Source organism: Procambarus clarkii, chromosome 56, assembly GCF_040958095.1.
Source record: "Procambarus clarkii isolate CNS0578487 chromosome 56, FALCON_Pclarkii_2.0, whole genome shotgun sequence".
Classification (NCBI taxonomy): domain Eukaryota; kingdom Metazoa; phylum Arthropoda; class Malacostraca; order Decapoda; family Cambaridae; genus Procambarus; species Procambarus clarkii.
In genome coordinates, this window is record NC_091205.1 from 16,040,076 (window position 1) to 16,058,684 (window position 18,609).

The 18,609-nt window shown below is 36.1% G+C and overlaps 1 protein-coding gene across 1 annotated transcript in view; it reads right to left on the bottom strand.

Annotated features, from left to right (window-relative positions):
• Neurl4 (neuralized E3 ubiquitin protein ligase 4) overlaps positions 1-18,609 on the bottom strand; it is a 52,007-nt gene that overhangs the window by 13,504 nt on the left and 19,894 nt on the right. The window contains exons 10-17 of the mRNA XM_045762678.2: positions 16,749-16,925; positions 15,999-16,089; positions 14,834-15,051; positions 14,035-14,228; positions 12,954-13,202; positions 5,382-5,539; positions 1,251-1,388; positions 789-1,103 (exon numbers count right to left, since the gene is read on the bottom strand). Coding sequence (XP_045618634.1) covers positions 789-1,103; positions 1,251-1,388; positions 5,382-5,539; positions 12,954-13,202; positions 14,035-14,228; positions 14,834-15,051; positions 15,999-16,089; positions 16,749-16,925 — 1,540 coding nt within the window. The remainder of the gene's footprint in view (positions 1-788; positions 1,104-1,250; positions 1,389-5,381; positions 5,540-12,953; positions 13,203-14,034; positions 14,229-14,833; positions 15,052-15,998; positions 16,090-16,748; positions 16,926-18,609) is intronic.

Consider the following 18,609-nt stretch of genomic DNA (forward strand, 5'->3'; position numbering starts at 1 on the left):
TAAACCACCACAACCTGATGAAGGCATATCCATATTTCATAAAAAGGAAAAAAAAGAAATCCCTTTTCTCTTACCTTTAGTAATAAATACTAATAAAAAATAAGAGTTATCTTTTGCAAAGTTTTTCTAGACTACAATATTTACTGCTAACAGTGAATTTCTTTAGGGTATTTTTTTATTTTACTGCAGTTGCCTTAGGCTTGACAGGAATAGAATGGATCTCTTCATGTGTGCTTTTTTTCCTCACACTCACATCTCATGACGTTATGGTATTCAATGATTTTCATCGACTTTTCTTTTGATATTGTATTATTTGAGTTGAAACCAATTTTACCAGCTGGAGTAGTGTGGCAAAATCAGGTCCAGGATTCATCAAACATTTTTGCAACAACTTTTGAGACCTGTACATGTTTCCTCAATCATGGCTTAGTTTACCTTCATTAGATGCTAAATGGGCCTTGAAGCACTATAATGTTACTTATAACAATAATAACCTAGAGTTGTTGTTTCGAAGATTGAAAACTGTTTAAAAAATGCAATCAAAGCTGTCATGATCAAGGAAAGACACTGGGGTTTTGTAGGCGGACATTAAGATGCTTGATGAATTCTTGTCTAGGTTAATAGAAAAAATGTATCTTAGTATGGGATAAAAGACTAAAATTATCACAAGCTTGTGCAAGATTCAGAAGTGAAGTGGCTGACATAGGGATTTATTAATGACAAGGTTCCACTATATACTTCAATATTATCTTTTCTAGAAAACATTTAAATGAGATATTGAGGCTTACCTTTGTCACATTTGTAGCTGCCACACCAAAATCTTCTCCATTAATATAAAACCTCATTGCCCCATCAGTCGTCCTTTTGATTCCCACTCGATCCCCAATGAGCAGTCTTCCCATATTGGGACTGAAGTTGAGCCGCAGAACAGAAGAGCCATTTCTCCTCACGTCAGATCCACTGATCCACCAAGTGTCTGCAGACTCGATCCCTGCCAAGGATGCCGGCAGGTTGACAGAGGGGTACGAGTCGCTAACTGGGAGGGAGGTGAGGCCAATCCCTAAGGAGCCGCAGTAACCCACAGCTACCCGATCAATTTGTACCTGTAGGTAATGCATAAGAGGCAAAAGGGGCTTTACAATGTGTGTTTATACTGTATATACAAATTCAGTAATCTTTCAGTTTTAAATAAATTAAAAAGAGTTGTTTAAATACAGCATATTGTACAGTATCCACAAGTAAATTCCTACCTCAAACAGTTCTTCAGGTTCTAAAGGGTGCGAGGTAAATATAAGCCCATGATTGAAGTGTCTGATACGTGTGGCTGTAGTGTTGTTGTTACTTAGAGCAATGTTTGCTCCACAACATTTGGAAAACCGATGTATTACCTGAAAAAGACACTACTGTTAAATTTAACAAGGAGTTACTGTATCATATATGACAAATAATTCACATCTCTACAAACCATACAAATAGCAATATAAAGGTTACCAATGTTTTCATTCCTGTTCTAATGGTTTTCATCAAAAGATACCTATACTGTCTCTGTCCAAGTTTAAAACAAATAACTACTACATATTAAAATGACAACATTAAGAACATTTGAGTGCATTTGACCACAACTAAGACAGCTTATACAAGGAGAAAACACAACTGTGTATATGTGAATGACGAGCATTTAAGACGCAGCCTATCTGAAACTTGGTAATGGGATGCTGATTTCTGAAACCTTTTAAAAAAAAGAGGTACTGTATGTGCTTTTTGTTATTTTACTATGATTTTTCTGTGTTTTGAATCTTGTTTTTCAAAACAAGATTCAATGTTTTTGTAATCTTGCTCATACCATGTTGTGTGCCGAGCATTGCTGAGGTTGCCATCACGGGGATGGAGGTATTCATCTCTTCCACCAATGAAGAGGTGCACTGTTACACTCCGGTTTGATTGTAGCTGTTCGGAATCTGTTCAGTTGGAGTATTGTCTATCATGCCTGGTACATTTTGTCAAACAAGTCAAACAATGTTGAATATATACAATATTTCAATTAGAAACCTTGCCACGTCCTAATGTTAAACAAGTCTTATCTGAGCATTGCCAAATACAACTCCTTCAAAAAGCAAATCTGATAATTATACCTCTCAAATTCTAAAGACTTATCTGTTCATCTATAATGCCCACAAAACCTTCTGAATATTAGAGGACAAAGCGTTTGGTTCAGCATTATCATATTCCCCCCCCCCCCTCACTCAGTTCTTAGTATACTCACCTAGCTGTTCTTGCCTAGTTGTACTCACCTAGTTGTGCTTACAGAGGTTGAGCTTTGGCTCTTTGGTCCCACCTCTCAACCGTCAATCTACTGGTGTACAGATTCCTGAGCTTCTCCAGCTCTATCATATCTATCTACATTTGAAACTGTGTATGGAGTCAGCCTCCACCACATCACTTCCTAGTGCATTCCATTTACTAACTCCTCTGACACTGAAAAAGTTCTTTCTAATGTCTCTGTGGCTCATTTGTTGCTCAGCTTCCACCTGTTTCTCCCTTGTGCATGAACCACCCTTGTTAAATAATCCCTCTTTGTCTACCCTGTCAATTCCACTGAGAATTTTTTTCTGTGGTGTTCATGTCCCCCCCCCCCCCCACCCCCCGAGCTCTTCTGACTTCCAGGACGTGAGGTGCAGTTCGCTCAGCCTTTCCTTGCAACTCATGCCTCTTAGTTCTGGGACTAGCCTAGTGGCATACCTCTGAACTTTTTCCAGCTTCGTCTTCCACTTGACAAGGTATGGGCTCCATGCTGGAGCGGCATACTCCAGGATTGGCCTTACATATGTGGTTCTGAAAGATTCGTTACAGTGTGCTGCTATGAATGTGCCTACTTTGGGAAGAATTCCTTTGCTTCTATTTCAAATACCAATTTTCCTTTATCTTGGTACTGTATTTGCAACAGTTTAACCATTTCTGAGATAGGAAACTGATCACTAAAGTTCTTCAAACTTATTTCAAGTACAGGTAATTTCAAACAAGGAGAACCCTTTCAAGTTCTCGCAACTAGAAGAAGATTCATTCCTCCATCTTTAAACTTTAAGAATTTAAAATTATCATACTGAAAATTATACAAGTTAATCATTATTGTGATAACCAGTGCGGCTTCTAAAAGATACACTCTTCTTACTGGTGAACAGTCCGAACACAAGAGTTGGTGCTCATCTACAAGCACAGCTCTATCATTATTCAAGTAATTTCCAAAATATCTGTCAGAGTTCAGCACAAAGCTTTAATCCCCTATCTTCACACTCTTTTTTGTTCTTTTTTCTGTTTTCCATACTCACTTTTTATAGTTTCTATCTCTGTCACTGATGATCATGCCAATTCTATCAAATATATACTCAATAGTACAGTGGAACCTCGATTAACGAATTTAATCCGTTCTGGCACCGAGCTCGTCATGTGAAATGGTTGTCTTCCAAAACGAATTTCCCTATTTAAAATATTGGGAATAAAAATAATCCGTTCCACCACTGACAAACATCAATATGATATTCGATTTTTTAAATAATGGAGCAGCCTACCTGACATACACTGAATGAACCTTCATGACATTTTTCTTCTTCAAATTTGTTCATTTTTTTTTTTTTTAGAAACATGGAACAGCCTACCTGACATACACTGAACAAACCTTTATGACATTTGTTCTTTTTTCAACTTTGTTCACTTTTATTTAATTTTTCATTTATTTTTATAGCAAAAGGTTCGTTCAGTGTATGTCAAGTAGGCTGCTCCATGTTTTGTAAAAAAAAAAAAAAAAAAAAAAAAAAAAAAAAATTGAAAAAAGGAAAAAGTCATGAAGGTTCTTTCAGAGTTTGTTAGGTAGGATGCTCCATTATGACAATCTTTCTTCATTTCAAATGTGTTCAATTTGTTTTGCATTTTTCATTTATTTAATAATAATGGAGCAGCCTACCTGACACACTGAACAAAAATTTATGACTTTTTCCTTTTTTTCATATTTGTTCAATTTTTTTTTTTTTTAAGAAACATGGAGCAGCTTACTTGACATACACTGAACAAACCTTTTTGACACGTGTTCTTTTTTTGTAATGTTTTCATTTATTTCTGTTTATTCTACAAAAAAATTCAATGCTTTGCAACATCACAGCAGTCATCCCCTTACATCCCAGCATTATTAGCATCTTTAAACAAAATAAATAATTTATTTGCATCGTCGGAGGCGTCCGAGAATGTGCAAGAAGCAGCGGGAACACACCATGTGGTTTTCTCGTTAATCAAACAAGTGCTCGCCAATCGAGACAAATTATCGGCGATCGGCTCGCTCGTTATTCAAAATGCTCGTAAATTGAGGCGCTTATCACTCCAGGTTCCACTGCAGTCTTTTTCAGGGCTCTGTCCTGTCTTGAAGGGCTATGCATTCTGTTTCCTACCCATTTTCTTCTCTATGTTGCTGATTACACCCCATACCTCCATCAGTATACTCTCTCATGTTGATAACTCTGGTTCATACAACTACCTACGTTCTCCATTTACTTTCCTCTCATTGCTTTTCTTATGATTAATTTATATTAAATCTTTAAACTGTCTTCTCATCATCCTAATACAGTACTGTGACATAAATTGTGCCAAAACCTCTCTCGCTGCTGTAATGGTAAACTACACTTTGTTTATCCAATATATATCACCTTTCAAATTATAAGCAAAATGTTACTCATGTTATGCCAAATATATTTTATTTTAGGTGCTGTACACCTGATTAATCCAGCCATTATTGTAATGATTTGTATACGTTGTTATGAATAAAGTTTCTGATTCTGATTAATTCAGATCTTAATATCCTCCTCCAGCAGATGGTACAACAATCTTTAGTATGTTCAACTCTTACAAAAGCCATACTTTATTTATACTGTATAAATAAGATACACTTGAGTGTTCATTTTTCTTCATCCTTTATCAGCTACAGATAGTCTTTTTTTTTTCATTTTAAATATTTGATCACTTAAGGAAAACTCATTTACTCAACAGTAAAATCAGCTGGCATGAAGCTTTAGAATTTGGTGCAAATTTAGAGGATACCTTTTTAGTAATCAATGCCTGAAGCTTAATAAATGGTTCATACATTCTTGTATATTCGTTAATAGTTACTTAACATGGGAACCCGCAGGTATTTTTCTCTAGACCTGATTGATGCTTTACATGATTTTACATCGATTGAACCATCTAGAATTCTATACACATGTTTTACACATACCACATGTATATAAATGACCAAGACACTATATAGGGAAAACCTTACACAAGACTCTCCAAGGGCATATAATGGAAGTCAAGACAAGATACACAAAGACAGACTAATGACACACTTTGTTACATACCTCTGAGCCAACACTAGCCTGACCCGCTGCTGGCAGAGACAGATGTGACATGTCCAAGTACTGTGACACGGAGATAAGGGACTGATCATGTCTGATGGGGTTGTGCACAATCGTCACTTGAGCACACTGCCCATACAGGTCAATCACAGGCCACAGACCTGGAAGTAATCATGCACAGATTCTAAACATACTTAAGATGACAATAAAGCAAAACCAAGAAGCTTCTTTCTTTACCTTCTCCTGTTTATTTTTCATAAATAGGTAGCAAACCTTCAATCAAGATATCATAAACAAATCATTAATATATAATGCAGTATATTTAATTAAATATTTTCTGGCCACATAAACACTGTACACAAAATGCATACAAGAGTCACTGATATCCCAGCATCCTCAACATATCCATTAAACACACTTAATGTACTAAACCCAATACAGTAGTTAAGTGCTGCAGGGTCTTTTGAAATTGTTTAAAGTGTTGTGTTTGCATTGAGCTGTTAAGAGTTATGATAAATTATGAGTAGCTGTGCCAGGTAAAAAGATGACCTCTTACCTGTAGGTTACCTGTAGTTTACCTGTAGTCAGTTCTGAGAGTTCTTCTACTCCAACACTGGCCTAGGACCAGGTTTTTCGTATTATAACTTGATGAAAAGACTGTTGCCTAGAGTGGCCTGCAGGTCAACATATTCATTACAACCTGACTGACCCGACACTTCCTGCAGGAACTTGTCCACTTGTCTCGAATACCTTCACTTTTCTTCTGGCAATATTTCTCATATTTGCTTGGAGGAGGTTGAAGAGCCTGTGGGCCTCTGATGTTTACAATGTTCTCTGATTATGTCTAGCACTTCTACTCTTCACTGGCTCTTATTTTGCATTTCCTACCATATCTTTCACACCAATAAGTTGTTACTGTGTTGTGTATATTTGGGACGTAGCCTTTCAGTAACTTCTATATATACTTTACTGAATATTATGTGATGCCTCTCTTGCCTTCTTTCCAGAGAGTATATTTTGAGTGCTTTATGACTGTCCCAATAATTTAGGTGTTTCTAATTATTTATCCATGGCTGGCATATGACTGTGGACATTCTCTAAAAATTCAGGAGAAACAGCTATTCAAACCATATAAAATCAAAGCCTAAATTTTACTTTGCAGCAATATTTTTGTTATTATGTTTTTCCTCAGTCACAGACTACACTTACCCTTGTGTGACTTAACATTTAAGACAGGATTCAGTTAGGGTCTGCCAGTAATTCTTGACTTGACTCCCAGGCCACTTCTCCCAACTTCACTGAGAGTCTGGCTTGTCAGACATTTCCATGTTAGTCTCCAGCTCTATTTCTCTACCAAAACATTAAGTGTTGAATGCAGCCACATCAACATTTGGGTAATGGTGCTATCTGGATTTCATTCATGTGTATCTCTCTGCCAGGGGCTTTGCATAAGCATCTATATTCCAACAGCAATATAAAAGGTTTCGACTTAACATGGGGTGCTATTCCAATTTCCTCTGACTGTGATGTTGGACACTGGCTATAACATACCTTTCAGCATTGCAATATTAAATCCTAGAAGCAGTTCACATCCACAGGGGTGTTAAATGTATTTGCAGACAGCCTCTCTCAGTCCCATCTGATTGTGACAACCGGAGGTGGAGGAGACCTCCTGTCAGTAGATGTGTGTGTAACTTTCACCATCCATATGGAAATGTGAGCTGCTTGGATTTCTAACTCTCTTTCAAATCTGTTTTGGGTTTGGAGTGGACACAGTTCCAACTAAACCCAATGTGAGATAAATGTTTTTTTTTACACCAGTCCAGATGCTTAATATGGACCATCCAAAATTAGAAAGCCTGGTGTGCTGTACCATTTTGTTTGATCTGTAACTGATTCAGCCATGGTTTATAACCTTGTTCTACAGTTGTTCCAATTAGTTCCCTTCCCTACCCATATGTGGCAAATCAGTCATCTATGTTATATAAATATTTTTAGGCTTTCCTACGAGTTTTTAGACCGGGGGCATCTTTTGTTAAGGGAGCATATTTTTGTCATCAATATGAGGAGCAGGTGGCAAAAAATTTTAAGGCATCACTTTGGCATCTTCGTCAATATTATGAGGAGGCCTGGTGGGTTTTCCAAAGGTATATTACATTTCACCACCTGTCCTTTATTTCTGCTAAATTTCTCTGAACTTTTCTTGGATTTTTATGGAAAGGTGACCATGCCCCAAATCCTCACCTCCAACAGAGATGCTTTGGTGGAACAGCTATATCTTAGCTTCAGCCTTGACCATTCAACATATGTTCTTCAAATACTCTCAATGGAATTGCCTGATCTCTCGATGTGATATTGAATTTCCTTAACTTAAGATTGGCTTATGGTCTTAACATTTTAAGACCCAATTTCTGATGGTTCTTGCTACATTAATTGAGTCTGTGATAAAATCCGTATGACCAGTGATGAGGGTTCAAACATATGCGACTAGACCACAACATGGTATAAGGACTGCAGCCTGGGTTCTTCTGAACACACAAAGCTTCACATGGCTTCCTGAGGCTTCTACTGAAGCCTCAGGAAATCCTTGTGTGTTCAATATTTTCTGAATGCATTGGCAGGCTTCAGAACCAGTGAATCAGTTTGAGTAACACAACGATATATTATGCTCTTCTCTTTGGGAAGTCTAAATGGCAAGGGTATATATAATATCATGCTCAGATCTAGGCATCTTAATCATTTTGAGCTTCCAGAACAGACACCTACTTTATTTAAAGGAATGCAACCCCTTACATGAGTAATTGCACAACATGTCAATAATTAGTTTCAATAAAGTGAAGTGAAAGTAAAGTGCAAACTCTAGCAAGAAATACATACAGTACTGTAATAAAATTACAACTGGAGAAGAAAGCATCAATTGCAGATGAATACATTTTCTTCAGCATTCACTTACTCATCTGCCTGTACCCATCAAAACCTACTTTCTGCTCCTTTAATGAGGATTCATGCACAAACTAAAGTTTCCTCTTACAGTATAACAATATCCTTCAAATATAAATTATCATCAAATATCTAATCTACTTTGTGCAACTCTCCTCTATATTAATGATTTGTTTGCTTATCTTGAATGGGAATGACTCCTGCAAATAATCCAACCATAATATTATTTACCATGACCATCACTGCCTCAAGACAAACTGAACATTACAAAAAAAAAAAGACTTTGAAGACATACCTTATCAATACACACATCTAAAAATAATCACACTAAGGAGAAAGCAGTGGTCTCTACAAATACACACAACGAGGCTAATCAAATGCAGCTACTGATAACGTACCTTCGTCTTCTATTGTCGGCGTGAAACAATTTAATAAGAGTCCTTAGTGACACGACAGGTAGGAGGGGCTTAACCTCATAGTGGCAAGGAAAGCCAAAGTTACATTTTAATCACAATGGACATTGAAGAGTGGGGAGAGAGAGCAGTGTTTGAGCACAGAAGGGCATGCAATGCATCACATAAGAACACAGTTAAGCTGCTCTATGGGTGAAGAATTAGGAAATGGGATGGTCCATGGTTAAGGATGCAGAAATCACTGAAATATAATGAAAAGAAAAATAGGAAGTCACAGGAGAAAGGAATAAGAAAGAATGGCTGAAGGGAGTATTAGATCATTTAGATGGGAAAACAAAAAGTACAAGATGAAAGAGGATGAAACAATAAAGGGAAAGAAAAAGGGTGAGAAGGAATGACAAAGACTGGGAGAATGACAGAACAACCCATCCTCATTTGAACAGTCAAATATGTTATAAATGTTTAACATGCCAGTCGTACTAATGCATTTTGAATGTTGACTTTCATATTTAGTTTATTGCTGAATGTTGTATGTAATCAAATATGGTGTAGTGTGTTAGGTTAGGCTTTGTATCGTTAGTCCTAGATCTGGTTAGGTTTAGATGGTTTGGTAAACATTTTGAAACTAATGGTAATATTATTTGTATATAGTTAATATACGATATTGTACACATGTTAAAATGCATGTATGTTAAGATGGATGTACGTATGTTAAGTTGCATGAGGACAGACTGCAGAGACAGGGATGTGAAGTGACATAGAAAGGGAAGGAAATAATAAATTTAAATAAGCATGACATATAATAAAACAGACAAATCATTGATATGAAACAAATCATACTTATAAAAACATGAAATAGATGCATTAAGAAACACAACCTGTACATTAGAAGACATATAAAATAATTCATTGGAGAATACAAAAGAGTCAACATGAAAAATGTATCTAAGCATAAAAGGAATAAAATTCTGATAAATGAGTGAAAAACATATTCCACGAAGGACACGGGAGTGGTGGCAGTCTCGGACAAGAAGAACGAGCACCCAAGTTCAACAAAGAGGAACTTTGGCATTATGGTGAAACGGGTACCAGGATAGGCTGAAGAATGGGTGACAATATTGGCTAGAAAATGGATAGGTTATTAGAGCTTGGGGGTCTTATAAAACTATCCCATGTTAGGAAAAAGACTTACAGCTATATTTGGGATCACTGCATGAAAAATACAGGATTATATATTTCAAAATCTGTAAATTTCCACAATGGAGAAAACTGTCATGCATATTTATTTGTAAAGCTATTAGAAAAATTACAACTAAAATGGAGACAATTTCTGATCCTACATTTTTCTAACATACAGCTGCATCCTAGTAAATGCAATTAAAAAAAAGGCCTAGTTTTATGGTGCTACAAGCAATATGTAGTTTGAACTTGTGGAAGGAAGAGAAAACTAGTGCCATCTATAAATTTCTGTGTGACTCGCTGACTTTAATACCCAAAACAATACCCAGGTATTGCACTTGGGGTTTTCCCATGAGCCAGTCCCTTCAAAGTTCTCTATCCCTAAAATTGCTGTAGTTCTATCAACTTATATATATATATTTAACTCAAAACCAAAGATCTCAGGTTCAATTTCCGCAGCAGGATAGAGACAGTCGAGTAGGTTTCTTTTAATCTGAAGCCTCTGCCCACCAAGCAGTAAATAGGTATCCACCACTTGAGCAACTATTGAGAGTTGCATTCTAGGGAATGCCATTAGTTACCCTACGGGGACACCCATAAGCCCAACAACACGATTCTTGTCTCCAACAATGAAAAACTATATACATTAATATATTTAACATTGATAATTTTAGTAACTGAATTAATATACATTATATAATTCTATCGTATCGTAACTGCATCTAATTCCAGGACAATCTTACTTGAAATACAATTTAAAACATATTTCATTCAACGATTCTGTCAAAGTATTTCAATAACAAATTATTGTAATATTGGAGAAGTTATCACCAAAAATAATTTTCCTTTCCAACATCATACCCAATAAAAAAAAGTAAAATAAAGATTTTATATTTGCAAGAAGTAAATAAAAATATATATTAAGATTATATAGAAAAAATAACAAGTCCATCTAGCCAATCAATAGGCAGCTTTCATTACCTTAAACAAGAAATTGTCCTTTTTCAGTATCCCCTATGCATCGCTCTCCATTTTCTCCCATCTCTCTCTCACCCTTGTCTTTCTGCCTCTATTGGACTGGTAAACCCTTATATATTTGTATGATTTTCATTGTAAGTGAGCACCAACTCCTTTCCCTATATGATAGCAAAATCAATATAAACTTTAGGACGAGTCGAGTATAATATGGATTTCATAATAAACCTTTAATACATAAATGGGGTGAGAATAGCTTGAGCTACCTCATCCCTTTGTGTGTATTTTACTCAATAAACTTATTTCAATTTCAATTTAATACATAACTTATACTTTAAACACAAACATTTCCAATCTCATTGTTTGGTCTTCTCTCTTTTTTTTTTTTTTTTTAATGTTATCATAAATATTCTAATGCATACTTTTATTAGGGGTTACTTTAGTACCCCTAATGATGGATGCCTACTTACCTACCTACTTTAGTACTCTTTTTAACAAATTAACTCTAAATCGACAAATTTAAGTACAGTACATATTCTTCACATAAGCAAAACTTAAAGAGGCCAAAAATGGTACCTCTTGCCAACAGACTTTCTCCATTCACATAGATTTTTCCTTGTGCAAAAACTCAGTAGAATTTTGCTTCAGAATGCACAGTATATAGAAATCTCTATCCCATTCCTAAGTTAACCTTCCAAGCTTCCACAACTGAGTAATGTAGACTCTTACTGAGAGGAAGATTGTCATCTATGCCACTGTTTACATCTTAAAAATTACAAATTGATGAAAATTTTTAATCTTTGACAGCCTTCCACAGAACATGATATCAATAGCTTTCTTAAGTCCTTCATTATCTAATTATTAAATATTTGAATCAAAAGCTAGTTCAGGGACCTAACACTACCCACTAGATAACTAAAATATAAATGCTACATCAGCTGAATACTTAAAAAATGCTTTATTTTCTACAATTCATGTATGTAGTTATAAAAATCTTGATTAAATCTATTATTTATATCGTAAAATATCACAGAAAGCAAGCACAAATATGCAAATGGTTTCCAAACATTTCCAGGCATACTAAAGATACGGAAAGCTTATACATTTCACCATCTTCATTAAGTTGCTATGGTAAGAGCCCTTGAGCTGGTCTGGAACCTATTTCCACCCAGGACCAATCTGACTGGATCTTTACTTCCCACTGTAACACAGCTTACTGACTGTCAAAGAATTTGTTTGCTAATTCTCCTCTGATTCCTAAAATATTAAATATGTTTTCATCCTGATTTATCATCAGTTCATAATGAGCATTAACCGTATAGGCAAAGACAAAAATGATTACAATTAAATTAGCATAGGCATTTCAAGCTTTTATATATAAATGGGTAATCCAGACGAGTGGGTAGAACACAAGAACACCAGTGTTAAATAGTGAGAGGAAGTTTTACTAGCAACAAGTTTGTATAACCATAAGGGTGTAACTTAACTTCCTATTCAAGAGGACAAAGCAAGACTGAGCAGCAAAAAATTAACTCGTGTGAAAGGTAGTCAATAATTATAAAAAACTCGTGTGAAAAATGCTTTCAAAAATTCTGAGAACATACAAATAGAGAAATAAAAGTATATCACAACAGAATTATCTTTAATGTGAGGTGCTGAAGCTATTATACTGGAACTGCTTCTGCTACCTGGCCAGCTGGGTCCTGAGCAGTGAAGATCAAGTACCATGTGTGTGGGGTCATGAACACCATGCACATTCTTGACTCCTCTCTCTCTAGTGTAGCTTCATCCATATCCACTTCCTATACTATTAGCTCATCCATGTCTAGTACTAACAGTGACCCCACTACATTAATATGGAGACAAGTGCTTATACATCAAAGACAAACATTGTTGATCCTGCCACATCCGTTCAATTCATTTCACCTGCCGAGTGGATTATAAAGAAAGGTAGTGCCGAGATTAATAATAATAATAATAATGACATGTGATATCCTACGAGTATTTACTATTGAAAAGAAGCTATACCCTTGACCCCTCACCGTCCCAAACTGGGAGCTGTACATACCTGGTGGCAGATTTTCACATGCTGTGCCTTGATCTTCTCCATTAACATAATAATGGAGTGAGCCATCAGAGTGCCTCATCATTCCCACTCTGGTTCCAACTACAAGAGAATCCAGGTCACAGCGGTAATTGTTCATAATGGTAACACCATCCCGCATGACAGATGATCCACTGAGCATCCATGTATCATAATCAATGTCTGTCATCGTGCTTGGAAAATCAATTTCCTCTGGTGGAATGGCAGTAACACCTAACGGAGATGGAAGATAAGTCAAGGCATATCAGTGAATGTGCCCAAAGTGATGGCTTTAATGAGACAAAACAATTAGCAAAAACAAAACAATAGTAAAATAAGGAAGTGCAATGAACCGTTTAGCCGAGATGATTGACACTTGTTGCTGGAAAGATGATGGTAATTAAGTATAGAGAGAGACCTTTGTCCACCTGCATAAAAAGCCTTTACTGTAAAGTAGGGGGTTAGACAATTATGTTTCTACTTCTAAAATCCTATATAAACGTTTGGGTACATGCTGACATCTGGTGACAAAGGTTCCTCTCATGATACTAGCCACTCCTAAATTTCACTGAAAACTTCATTGAATTTCAATATAATTCATTGAAAATATCCTATAACAAAAGTGATGCACAAGTTATACGTAGGTTATATCATATCCAAGCAGAACACAGGTAGGGACATTTAGTAAAGGATGTAAAGAGATGGTCACTATGATAGCAGGAGTTGTGACACTCAAGTAAGATATATTGCTACATAATGAGTTTGTAAACCGACTGATAACACAAATGAAATTTTTTTATACAGAAGGTAATCCCGTACATTAAGGTGACAGAAGACAATAATAATCTCTTGTTGCAATATCTCCTGGAAAACACATCCAGGAGTTCCTTCTAATCCTTGTCTAAATGATAACAAAAACAAAACTCTCAAGGTATAACACTATGCCTGCACTGGGTCACCAGGCTGAATGGTGTATGTTATTCAACCACTACATCAAGTACCACTGGAGTGAAACACAGGTATATTACCAATTTGACTTAATTTGTATATACACCAAAATTCTTACCTGCTTCCAAAGACCCTGACCACCTGTCCACCATCTTGTCAATCATAACTTCAAACATTTCTCCTTCATGAAGCTGACGGTTGCTGATGACAATGGCATCGTTGAACTCTCCATGAGCATTAGGTCTTTGAGCAGTTAAACCCCCATTTAATATTCTTGCATTCTTGCCATGAAGATGATGAAATCTTAAGTCACTGAAAAATATACCCAATTCTTGAAAGTAACATACTATATCTTGAAGAATTAAGAAATAACTCTCAAACGTTGAAGAAATTTGCTTTTCATTCAAAATTATCTACTACAAGAAATTTAGCCAATTATCCCATGTTTGATAACTGTATGTAGTGCATGCACATACATGTAACCTATCCACCGCCGCCCACTGGATGAGTGTGGGGTGCACGACTGGATGAGAGCAAGGTGCACGACGAGAAGATTAAAATTTAACCAGCTCAACAAACTAACAATGATGTTAGTTCAATAAACTGTGACCTTTTTTTTCACTATAACCCACAAGAAGAATCTCTCAAGCTTCCAAACTTTTCAAAATAATCCTTACAATTTAACTCAGAAACAATGTATTGTAATATGTTACTGTAATAAAGAAACATCTACAAATGCCATCACTAGAAATATGAGCAACAATTAATTTTGGCAAGGGACTACTGCAGTTAATTTGCTGAAGAGAAGATAATGACAATGGACATAAAATATGTTCAAACCATTTATATTTAATTAATTTATGTAGTCAAGTTACTGTACCTTACAAGCACTGTGCATGTAATTTGGTGGCAGGTACCTGTAAATTGTGGAGCTGGAGACACTGGAGGGCAAGACCTCTGAGGAACAGTGATCAGAGTGCTGTACTATGGTAGCTTGTGCTGCCTGACCATACAGGTCCACTACTCCATACACATGTTCTGGTACATTGTTAGCTGCCAGACCTTGCTCTACACCATTCACAAAAAAGTATAGAGCACCGTTGTCTTTCCGAAGGACGCCGACACGGTCTCCAACCTAGTTGATTTGTAACGTGTTAAGACATTGTAATATTAACCACCGCACTTCTGAGCATCTTAATATAAACGTTATGTGTATGTCTGGATGAACGTAGCTGGCTAGGAAAGTGAATGAAAGGGTTTTATAAAATGTATAGTTCAGTTTACTATAATTTTTTTTTTTTAAGTTTTGTAAAATTTACAGAGAAAAATATGTACCAGAAATATAGGCAGTTGCAAATGGAAAGGTGATCTGGTTACTACCTAGGAAATCTTTAAATAAATCTTAATTCTGTAAAAAACATCGACAATCCTTAAGACTTATTTTGAAGAACTTTTGATGTCATTATCGTTACCCCCATTATCTTGAGGTTATCGTGAGATGATTTCGGGGGTTTTTAGTGTCCCCGCGGCCCAGTCCTCGACCAGGCCTCCAACCCTCAGGAAGCAGCCCGTGACAGCTGACTAACACCCAGGTACCTATTTTACTGCTAGGTAACAGGGGCATAGGGTGAAAGAAACTCTGCCCATTGTTTCTTGCCGGCGCCCGGGGTTGAACCCGGGACCACAGGATCAAAAGTCCAGCGTGCTTTTTATGCAGCGAGGCGTCCTCACCCTCAAGCAAATAACAACACTACAGAAATGTACTATACTGTATACCAAGTGAAGTATAAAAAATGTAGAGTATCACAACATTTATTTTTTACTGCATTACATAATCAGTTAATTTGTTGTTATTGTAATACAGCCCCAGTACATCTGTGTATTATTGTAGCACCAGTACACAGTACCAATACACGTCTGAAGACAATAACCCTAATGTACATGGTAACTAACCAAAAGACAAATATAACATATATAAGAAACAAAATGGCAATGAAAAACTAAATGGATAATAAATGATACAGAGGAGTGAAATAAGGGATAATGAAACAGAAGGTAAACAACCCTTTTATGTACAATTACCTTGAGTCGGTCCAAATTCAGACCATAATCATCAATAATAGTTGTGCCATTATGCATGACTCCATTGCCAGTCATCATCCATGTGCCTGACCTGAAAACAAAAAGTACCTCTTTTATTGCAGATGCAACATGTCAAGATGCATACAAAAAGCACCTGGTGTTCACATTCAATTCTACAACTGATCATTCTGAAACAAAAAGTACCAAAAAGTGATCACAAAATGTTGGTCTAGACTACACATGCATAGCAAATACTGTATAACTATACTAGACCACACAAACATGGAAATTATAGTCTACTAGGCCTCAGATGAATGGTAAATATATATGACTAGACCACAAATGATGACAAATGTGATCAAACTAGATCACACATGCATGGCAAATAAGGAAATATATAAAAGGAAACATCTATAACTGCCAAGCATTTATTATAGGGAAAATTGTTTACAGAAGAGCTTCAGGTGTGACCCCTCACTTAGCATAGTGACTGTAATAAAAGCTCGTCCATGACTGATGCTTCCTTCACACATACTTGCCAGAGGCACCTGCCCTTCGTCCATATTAACACAATTTTATACGGAATATCTTAAGAGTTCATGATGCACAGCCATCCCATGACAGGTTCCTACATGCTAAAGAGAACAGAGTGTCAGAGATATGGCTTTGTATCAACTCGGTATTAGCAATACCCTTTGAACAACGGTATACCTTTCAAACTTAGCCCAAATATATATGCCAATTACATACCTGACATTAGTCATTGTGGATGGATATTCGAGATCTGTAGGAGGATGTGTGGTAACGCCAATCTCAAGGGAACCTGCCCACTTGTCCACACACTTGTCTAATCGAACTTCAAACATTTCATTTGGCTTCAGTGGACGTAGAGTGAGGACAACCCCATTATTAAAGTCATCTGAAGCACTAAAAAAAATAAACCAATACAAAATATAAAAATTTCTCGACATGTATCATGAAATCATTTGTCATTGCTGTTTATCTATAAATATTTAAAACATTTACTCCTACACACAAAAAAGTGAATTGTTACATGCAAAAACTACAAACACCAGAAACTACAGAACATCTCACTGAAGTCTCCAATGTATGCTCCTCCCACCCATCCCACCATGAATCATGGTATTTTCCTTGTCAGTTCCCTCATACAATAGTTAACACTCCATTCCATATATACCTACAACGAGCCAGCATCACCATAAATAGGAGTCACTCCAGTTATCACCTGAGTACCAGCATCTGAGTACTACTGGAATTCAAGAGTTCGTAAACAACACCACTTAAATCCTTATGCTTTGCAGCAAAATAAAATATATTTCTCAATGGAACACTTAAACTGTTCACAATAGGAAAGAACTATAACAATTCTGCAAACAAGGGCATTAACATGCTGAAAATCAAAATATGCCTACCACTCGAGAATCTATTTTGTACCCTTTGTATCCCCTAACATTATATATTGAGCATATGGATCCTGGAATGAGCACTATGCACTCTGCACAGCAGACCTTCATGAATCACAAATTTCACAAGGTGCTATCCAATTCTATAACAAAAATTGCCTAATGCAAGTTAGCTAAGATGTTTCTTACATTTTATAATTATGACTTCGTGCAAATTAGTTTTTCTTGAGTGTTCTGCACTTATTGAATTCTATTTTTGGATCATTGTGCACAGTATGTGTGGTGTCTAGAAACTGCAATAAAATATAATGGAAAGAATTAAACCATTCAATCTGGAGTGCAGTGTACAAAATTGAGTTTGTTATAGATATGGTCCGATGCATTGGAACCTGTGGTATTGGCCTACTTTTGCAGTACAGTATTGGTATCGATAAGATTTACTTCCCTAACCAATAAATATTTAATATATACAGGTGGATACAGGATCAGATGACTTATAATAATAATAATAATAATAATAATAATAATAATAATAATAATATTTATACAAGTAAAAGTAAATATACAAAATGAGCTACAAACAGAACGTTAGATTTCTAGATAGAGCTAGTGTATACTATGCCTAAAGCCACTAGTACGCACAGCATTTCAAGCAAGAGATACTTGACCTCTTAAACACAACTTCTTAAACCTTGCCCTACAAGTTTTCTCTAGAACACAATCTACTCATTGCCTTACAACTAGGTCCCCGATTACTGCTGGGCGAATGTAGGTAAACAGTTAAGGATTGGTTACCAATCATCTCTTCCTTCGCAAAGGGATGAGTTGAGGAAAGATTATGAATTAAGGGGGGTAGAAATAGCCTAAGCTACTTTATCCCTTTGAGATATATTTTTTTCTTGTCTCAATAAACATACTTGAATTGAACTATGAATTAAACCATATATTACATGAAGTCAGAAATGTTAAGAAAGACATGATTACAACATAAAATTTATCAGGGAAATTTAAGGGGAATTGATGAATGGATTATTTAGAATGGGTGGCACTTGAACAAGGGAAAACTAAATACCCACAGATGAACCACAGGACATACCCACAAACTAAATACCCACATATAGAAAGCCTTTTTTCATGTTCTATTAGTGATTAATGGAATGCACTCTAAAAATAAAGTGGTGCAGGAC